This window comes from Cyprinodon variegatus, unplaced genomic scaffold (assembly GCF_000732505.1).
Source record: "Cyprinodon variegatus isolate N-32 unplaced genomic scaffold, C_variegatus-1.0 Scaffold667, whole genome shotgun sequence".
Lineage (NCBI taxonomy): Eukaryota > Metazoa > Chordata > Actinopteri > Cyprinodontiformes > Cyprinodontidae > Cyprinodon > Cyprinodon variegatus.
Genome location: NW_015151120.1, coordinates 101,145 through 110,451, shown reverse-complemented (window position 1 = coordinate 110,451; position 9,307 = coordinate 101,145). Strand labels below are relative to the sequence as shown.

The 9,307-nt window shown below is 35.3% G+C and overlaps 1 protein-coding gene across 2 annotated transcripts in view; it reads left to right on the top strand.

The window, feature by feature from the left end:
* LOC107097053 (general transcription factor 3C polypeptide 1-like) overlaps positions 1-9,307 on the top strand; it is a 29,068-nt gene that overhangs the window by 2,976 nt on the left and 16,785 nt on the right. For both annotated transcript variants that reach the window (XM_015394027.1, XM_015394026.1), the window contains exons 2-11: positions 127-336; positions 732-908; positions 1,002-1,145; positions 3,107-3,203; positions 3,288-3,411; positions 3,607-3,783; positions 5,825-5,940; positions 6,653-6,705; positions 6,796-7,184; positions 7,280-7,348. In XM_015394027.1, coding sequence (XP_015249513.1) covers positions 127-336; positions 732-908; positions 1,002-1,145; positions 3,107-3,203; positions 3,288-3,411; positions 3,607-3,783; positions 5,825-5,940; positions 6,653-6,705; positions 6,796-7,184; positions 7,280-7,348 — 1,556 coding nt within the window. The remainder of the gene's footprint in view (positions 1-126; positions 337-731; positions 909-1,001; positions 1,146-3,106; positions 3,204-3,287; positions 3,412-3,606; positions 3,784-5,824; positions 5,941-6,652; positions 6,706-6,795; positions 7,185-7,279; positions 7,349-9,307) is intronic.

Sequence of the window (9,307 nt, the reverse complement as noted above, 5' to 3'; positions counted from 1 at the left end):
TATATTTGGAGCTAAAACTCCAAACCCAACTGAGCAGCTTTCCCAATTAAAGGCTGGCATTCAAAGGTTAAAGCTACACATAACCCTTGGAGTTATCTTACCTTTTTTATGTTTTGTGTCATTCAGGTTTATCAACATCGACCCAGAGACGGGCTTTGAAATAAAACACAAATTCATCCCTGAGAAAATGAATATCTATCCTGCTAGTATCATTCCTGAGAATAAGGATGGAATTCAAGGCTCGTGTGTCTTCTTCAAAGAGAGGAAGGATGTCACCAAGCATGTCCGCTGCAAGTCTCTCACCCCGCTGGTTAGCATACAGGAAGCGATGGAAAAGTTAGTAAAGTTTGATTCTGAAATGATCATGATTTCAAAGTAATTGCTTCCTCAGGCTGAGGATTATTTCACGCTCGCATTGAGTGTGGTTCTGCTATAGGATCAGAATGAGATGGTGTTCTTGCATTAATCAGCTTGTCTTGTCTCTTTCTTGCATATTTTTTTTTTTACCTGTGTTCTATTTGAAACTAGGATTGAATTGTAACATATTCATTTCACTTGAATTATATAATTTGTCTTGCAAAGTGGTTTTTGATGACATAAGTTAAAAAGTGTGTGATATAACCAAACTATTTATAATGAATTTCAAATTCATAAAGTATTCACATTTCTCAGAAATGCAATGCAGCTGTTTTAATAATTTTCTTGACCTGTCTCATCGCTCTTCCCTCCAGATATGGACGGAAACTTGTAGTCGTTGCATCTCAGGCTCTGAGATTCCGAACTCTGATCGGGAGCGGGACCGATCCTGACCTAAAACTCAGTAACGAGTCGTTCTGCCTGCTTGAGCGGATCGGCCGTGGACGTTGGCAGGGAGAACTACAAAGTGATCTGCATACAACCCTTTTCAAGTAGGAGACAACGCCAGCTGCCTTTTGCTGTGACCTTGTGCTGCAAGAGTTGTTTCAATCTTTACACTGTAACAAGCTATTGATTCTTAACAGGATAGACCCACGGACGATGCACTATTTCAGGAAGTCTCTTGTCAAGCATGACCTGATCACCATGCAGTCTTATATCAGACGGCTGACGACAGGACAGCAGCAGCACACCATTCTCCTCCTGCTGAAACGTTTCCATGTAAACAGGTCGGCTTAGTTATTTATTTCTGTGAAGTTTTGGGCTCTGATTTGCTGTATTTTTTCAACTGAAGCAGATTCATAAGTTTAGTCCCCAAATATATCAGTCTTTCTACCAATTACAAGAGCAAGAGTTGAAGAGTTATCAGCATCACTGCTAAGTTATTATATAACAGGGATATAATAACTGCCCAAACCACCGGTATTTTTTTTATGTTAATTATTTTTAATGATTGCCTTTAATCTTTTGTCATTTGGAACACATATATGCTTTTACTCATGATTTTACATAGATGCTCCATATAGATAATTCCAGTTTACCTAAAATGATTTCGGCAGTGGAAAAAATAAATAAAATGAAATTAAAAAAAATGAAGAGAGCTGTACTTAACGAAATATCTTTTTGTTTACCCTTGTGTGTACAAAATGACAAAATATAATCTAAGTCTAAAAGTCTTAAAAAAAAAAAAAAGATTTTCAGTTGTATTTTTAAAATTTTTCAAAAAGTGTGCTGTATTTTGGCTAACTCCATGTTTTCTTTTCCTTATCAGTGTCTGGATTCATTTAGAAACAAGATAATTCTATCAAAGTGTTTATGCTTTGCTCTTAACTCCATCACATAAAACATACAAATCTAAATACTTCTATATTAAAAAATCTTTTTTATTTTTTTTCACATAGATTGTTACTAAGGCATCATTTTTCCTTCTTTTTATAAGCTAAAACTGGGTCACTTCAGAGCTTTCTGATCTGTAGATCTAAAAAAAATTAGGATATTAAACCGGACCTTTAGTTCTGAGGTGAGATCCATGTCAGGAAGAATAAAATAGTGTTTTTTCTTACAATATGAAGTTATTATAAATATAAATCTGGCTTCTTTTCTATAAGTCTCATAGATTTTTAAATTCTTGATCTAAACAAGGAAGTTAATGATTACGATTCTGTTTTTAGGAGAGCTTGTATGTGTGTGTATTTGTCTGTTTAAAGGATAACTTTTAATATTTTTAGATGGACTTTTATGAAATTTATCAGAGGTGTCGCTCATGCAAAGGAACAATTTGTTGAATTTTGGTGATCCAGATCATAATCTGTATACATAAATTTTTTAATGATTCTCTAACATTGTGAGATAGGGATATTTGGCTGAACAAGCAGTTCCCCATTAAACCAGAGTGTGGCAGCAGCGACAAGCGACAGCCTCAGCATAGGACTCAAAGTCTGGAGGTATTTTACTGAATACAAAAAACAAAACAAGAATAGGGAACGTTGGTGGTTTGTTAGCAGGATCAACAGAAAACTTAAGAACGGATTATAAAGAATTTTTTTTTTATCAGAGGTTTGCCTCATGCCAAGGAACAATCCATTGATTGTTCCTTGGCATTGATTACAAGGTCTAAATGATAGGTTTAAGTCACAATATGCAGCAAAATTTAATGCTTGGTGGAGGTCTGTGCTCTCTGAGGACTTCTCTAGTATAAAGAAGTTTTGTTTTGAATGGATTTCAGCAGAGGGTTTTTTTTCTGTTACCTTTTTCTATCAAATAAGTGGACATTTCTATGCAATTTCTGCTCTGAATAGATAACATCCAGTGTGATTGAGTTGCATGTTAAGCACCCCTGTTCTGTGCAGTTGAACTGATCTGATAGATCCGTATAAATTAGTTTTAAATGACATCGATCAATCCTTACAGCTTCTCAATGTTTAAAAGATTGGAGCAAATGCTCAGTTATGTTCCCATTGATACTTAAGGCCATGTAATCTTGGGTGATAAGCAAACGAAACAAGGACAAATTAAAAACACAAAATGTTGTTTTGCTGTCATTAATCAATTCCAGAATTGTTGTCGCCCAAAGATCCATAAAATAGAACAAACTTAGAGAAAGAGCCAAAAAGAGCACCTTTATCCTATAGATAAGTTGATGTATTTGATCATTCATGCTTTTTGTTGTCCACTGTTTCTGCTCTTCCAGGAGGAGCAAAAATGATATTCTGTTGGAGCAAGTGTCCGACTTTCTGCAGCAGTTACCGAATCAGTTCTGCCCTGTGGATTATCTCAAAAAACAATTAGTGAGCATCTCTATGTGCATAGTTTTATTCATGTTTTATTATCATTTAGAGTGTTCATGATCTGTTTTTTTTTTTTGCTTTCAGAATATGAATGAAAAGACTTTAAAGCGTGTGTTTAGTTGCTTCCGATTCAGCAAAATTGTAGAGTTTTCTCAGCATCCTATAGAAGAAATAGATCCCACCGCGGAACCTGTCACCAATAAAAATGGTAAAATAGTTTTTCTGTTTGTTTTTTTTTTTACTCCGAAGCATCATGATGGATAGGCTGCTGGAGATTTTCACACCAGTCTGTTAGATATCGTCTGAATATAATTTGCATATGAATTTTAAAAAGAGAACCAAGCAACTGATGCAGACTTATTTTTTGTATTTGAAACCTGCTGAGTTGAATCCTGTCTTTTAGGCACTAAAGTTCTTGTGCGCTGTATAAAGCTCTTGAAGCCATACGGGAACAGAAACACTGCCGATTTTGATGACGAGGATGATGAAGATGAAGAGTATGCTGGAGGCAGAGGAGGAGGACTCCCCTCAGAAGGAAGAATCATGGAGAGGGACATCCTGTCACAGGCCTATCACATCAGTGAGTGTGATCACCTTTATTTGAGAAAGAAGCAAAAATTTAAATCACTTTAGATATTTTTCACAGTCCAAAATAAAAATGTCTTCATTTAGGCTCACATTCTGCTTCCTGGTGTGACATCACGTAAAAACTAGTCGAGCTATTAGGACGAAGAAACCATGGAAAATGAACCATGGCAAACTGCTAACGTTGCTAACGCTACATACATGTAAACGTGCATATGTACAAGTCTAATTCTTGTGCATACCCTAGCAAAAAAAAAGGGTCTAAATTAGCTCTATTTAATTTTCTTTCTTTTATAAATGAACAAACATGAAGTAAAATATCCTTTTTTAATTCAATAATATTTTTAAGTTTTTATGAGTGAGGTCGATATTACATACATTTAAAACATTTTGACAAAAAGCTCAAACAAAAGTAAGCAATCAGCAATGCTCCTCTATGTAAACCAGGTAATCTGTACATAAATAACGTTCTATGGACGCTTATTTCAAGAAAGGAAAAAAGGAGAGAAAATAAATAATGTCACTATATAAACATGGGACCTTAGAGGGTTCACCCACTCATTCACCTTCCTCCTCTGGGGCTAAGCTTACATTTTTAACATATTCAATGAAAAGTCTACATATTTTCTCAAATACACACATTTTATAATACAATATATATGTTTTATGTTTTATTTCCTTTTTTTAAATGTCTGGGATGCTTTTAGTTCTACTGGTGTAAAGGCCAGAACACACTGAATCCGATTTTGCTTCCCGTCTGGCAGAAAATCTTGTAAGACGAGGTTGTGGAGCTCATTGAAAGTCAGTGGGGATGGTCAAACCCAACACAATTTTATGCAATGGGGGCTGCGTAGGTTCAACTGAGATGGACCCCAGGTCTATTTAAGTCTTACTACTAAACAATTCAGCAGCCATTTCATGGGTCTGACAGGAAGATAGACGTGGTTACAAAGTAAAACACATTCACTTTGGGGGAAAATGCAAAATAAAATCTGTTAATCGCACAGGAAACGGTCAGTTTTGGAGTCGCAAATCTCGTATATAGCAAGCGGGAGAGACTTTGGCAAAAACAATAAATGAAACATTAAAAAATATAATAGGAGGACAGAAAATGGATGAAGTATGATCCTCTTTGAGCCTTGAGAGACAGGAAGCGCAGTTTATCACTCTCCTAGAAAAAAAAAAAACTTCAGGAGAAAAAAAAAATGGTTGCAACTTTCTGAGAATGAAAGTCGCAATAGTGCAATGTTAGTTAATAGATAATTTGTTAATAGTTGTATTTTTATGACGACTCTTATAAGAAGCACTTTCTTCCCCAAAGTGAGGAATGTTGAGCGTCATGTAAAGTTATACTTTATTATGGGTTTGACAAATAAGGAAATCTTAGCACACCACCAGAACATACTTTGGGAAGTATGTCAAAGTGGACTTTGGTTGTTGTTTGATCGTGCTGGTTGGCCATCATGCTGGTCGGAGCTCCAAGCTTTCTTTGTGAAACGGGTTGTGGTAGGGGTGTAAATCACACCCATCATGGCGATTCGATTCAGTATCAGTTCCATATAAATCCCCCCAAAAATATTTTTTAATGTTGAAAACTAAACTGAAGAAGGTAACAGAGGAATGTATTGAGATAAGTAAAGAAATTTGGATAAGATATTACTTTTGAGTAAGTTTATTCTCCCCTAATAAACAGAGGACGAGACATCCAATGTTGAAGAGATTTATTCGATTCAGTAATTTGGGGTTCATAATTACTGGATGCTAAGAGTTCCAGTTCAAGTAAAATTTGGATTTCCAGGTGTTTGAACTGTCCTGTGATATTAAATTTATAGGTACTTTGGGAATGTAATTAATTCCCTAAGTTGTATTTAGCAATAATATTAAGTATTTGGTTTTGTTTATTTTGTACCCAGATATGGTCCCAGATTGGTTTATCAAATCAAGTAATCTTGTCATAGTGCTTTAAAGATTGGTTATGACTCCTCTAATCCAAAGATTGCATGCAAAATTATTTCTTGTCCTTTGTTTTGTTTCAGTTTTGTCCTCTGGTACAAAGGGAATGTCTCAGAGGGAGGTCGGATTAAGGTTGAACATTGGTAAGCTAGAATCCCGTGTGATCTGTCGACACCTGAGCAAGGCTGATGTGATTAAGGTAAACCCCTAAAATCTACATTCATTTTAAAAACAAAGCCTCTCTTCCTTATAACCTATAGTTAGGTTGGTTATTTAAATCTAACCTGTTCTGTACAAAAACCCAAGTTTCCATTTAATCATTAAATGTCCCATATTATGCTACTGCCATTTTTGCAGGACAATTCCTCTTGATTAGGCAGATGGCCTTTACCAAAAAACACTTAATTCAGCCTACATTCTAAAAACAAGCTCTTTTGGCTTTCCATACGCCTGTCCTCCTGAAGGGGGCAGCAACCATAACTAGTCAGTGTTTGTAAAGATAGCCCAGGAGTGTGGAATAATACATTAAATGAAGACTGGAGTTTGACTGCTAGCCCACTCTGGACAGCTTATTTCCCCTTATGACATCATAAAGGGAAGGCTTTTCAGACTGAGCACATGGAGTTAGAGAAAGGCAATGATGGAGGTTCTCTTGTGGACCTAATAAGTTCAGGACACACATGACTATTGCAAAATGTTTATAATGTCAATTTTGTATACTGATGGACCTTTAAAATAAACAAAAAAAAAAAAAAAAGATTTGACATGTTTTATTTTTTCCATGTATTTTTTTTTCTTCTTATGTTTAAAAAGTAGAGATTAATGGAATTCTGATAATTATATTTCATAAATGTGTATAAGTCAGCTGTTTCTCGGTTGCTTTTTTATTTTCAATTCCTTTCACCTTACAGAGTTTCATGGAGGATGAGGGTCGGCAGAGGACTTACAAATTCATTAGCCACAAGTTTGTATAAACAATAAGCTTCAGTTTTACGTTCCTTAACCAGAACCTCGTTATTTCATATCGCTGTGTCCTATTTGTGTCTGTCGACAGATTTGTGAGTGGCAGCAATCAACTCCAGCTGTTTGCTAAAGAGCAGGAGAGAAGCAAGCTGTTGTGCTCCTCATCTCCAAACGTGTTAGACACAGAGCCAGACTCCTCTAAAACATCGTCAACCTCGAAAGTGCCCAAAACCAAAGGCTGCAAAACCCCCAAAGGCAGGAATAGCAAGAAAGCAGGTGAAGGGAAAAAGAAGGATGCTGAAGAGGAGCAGCAGCTGGTTTGTGAAAATCTCACAGAGGATTCGGTGGATGAAAATCCAGATGGAAAAAGTAATGGAGTAAATGCGAAATCAAGAAAAAAGAAGAGTGTGAAGGAAAACAACATGACAGCAAAGCAGACCCAACCTGACACTCCCACCACACAATCTACTCAAGCTGAATGTGAGCATTAAGCCTACAATGGATCTTTATCATAACTCTTGGAGTTTTATGAATGACCAGCTTTGTAATGTTGAAAACATTCTGTAACTTCTTAGGTGAGACCCCCTCCTCCAGTGGATCTATGGAGGAAACAACGCTGAACTCTGCTGACATTCCAACTGCAGGTAGTTTGAAAATATGGACTATTTAAACTTAAGCTACTGCATCCCAGGGGTGGATAATCTGGGTGCAAAAAAAAAACAAAAAAAAAAAAAACAGAGATTAGTAGCCAACAAGGAAAATGATGTATCCAATGTTTAAAATCAAGTAAAAAAAAAGTAAAAGGGATTAAAGAAAAGAAGACATGTCTTTACTTTGATTAGCCATAATTCCCAAACTTTAGCATGAATAACACTGTGGTATTAAAACGTGATTGCAGAGACGGTTGTTTGAAAAGTAATCAGTTATACATTTTTAAGTGTTTAATAAGTATTAGTAGGGCTTCAGTTAATATTATTCTGCCAAATATATTTAAGACCTTGTCAGTGCCTGAAACATAACTAATGTCAAACTGTTATACTGGACTGGAAAGATGACGCAGACCTGTTTTTTTTATCCAGTTTTTATGCATTTAATATTTTTTTTTATGAATTTTCATTTTGAAAGAATTATTTCAGTTCTGTTTATAACAGATCTTCATAGTTAATTGCCAGTCCCCAAGTGAACCACCTCTGTCCAGGGTAGAGCTGCTAAAATCAGCTCACTGTTGATGAGGGCATATCTGAGGCCAGGCTAATTGCAGCAGTCAGATGCAGTGACCCTTTTTAACCTGAGGAGGGCGTCAAACTGATGGTTTTAGACAGCTATGCAAGATTTTAACAGTTATGCAGTAAATTGTCAAAGTAATGGATTAGATGGTTAGATGGCGCTAAAAGAGATTTGTATATTTAGTTAATCAATAAAACAAGTAGAATTATGGGTGATGTCTTTGGATTAATTCCGGTTTTTTTATTTGAGTAGTTCTTCAATTGCTGCTCTGAGTTGGTTGCATTTTATGCTGATTGACTGCTTTAGTCGGATTCTGTATGTTAGCAATTAATCAATCAATAGATAAGCTAACGATTAATAATTTCTTCATAAATTAATTGTTTCAGCTCTAAGTATTAGTGTATAATGACGGCCATGACTGTTACGTTAAATTCACAAAATCTTCAGTGGACTTAATTGAAACATTAACAAGATCTGGATTTCTAAGAATAGATAGTTTAACCAAATAGAATAGGTGCTAAAAAACAGTTGCAATGAAGTATGAAGCACCTGCTTACACGGTACTTGTTCTTGCTGCTTTTACTGCAAAAGCCCTGGTACAAAAAAAAAAAAAAAATATATATATATATATATAACGTTGCCCACCTTTGCACCAAACGTTTTTAAAACCAGAATAGAGAAACACCATTATCTAATTGTCTAGTCAGAGGACATTGTTCACCAGCAAATGTTTAAGTGTTGTGTTAGGAGACAATTTGCTGTGAGACTAATCAAAGACAAACCAATAATATCGTTTTACCCTCAATAAAAAGTGATTGATTAATTTTGTGGCATGCAGGCATTAGCCAAGGCCAGATTTTGAAAGATCTCAAACAGTCGAAAATATAAGTCTTTTTTTTTTTTTTTAACAAAGTTTACAGAATTTATTGTTTATCAAGCTTTTAGTACAACCCCTTTTGTCTCACTTCTGCTAAGTTTTGTTTTTTCAGATAAAATCAGTAGAGATAAGGAAGTCAATTATGTACCTGGTAAGAAGAAAAGTTACTAGTGCACAAAAATGCACTATTTAATAGAGCTGATTAAAAAGAAATACAAAATCTTGAAAAGACAAGTCCTATTTGATGCTAATTACTGATTAGTTGCAGTTTTTTTACCATTCTGCATCATCTCTCTTGGTCCTGTTTAAGTTTTCTCTAATCAGGAAATGCATGTTTTTACCTTAAACTGTAAACTTCTCCTCTTCTGTGAGGTTTTGTAAAACTAGAAAATCAAGTTTATTCTTTGACTTCACACTTAAATATGACGAATTCTTTTTTAAAGCAAAAAAAGGAGGGAAAAAAATCTGTCACCCGTAATGAGACCTATAACCTAGATAA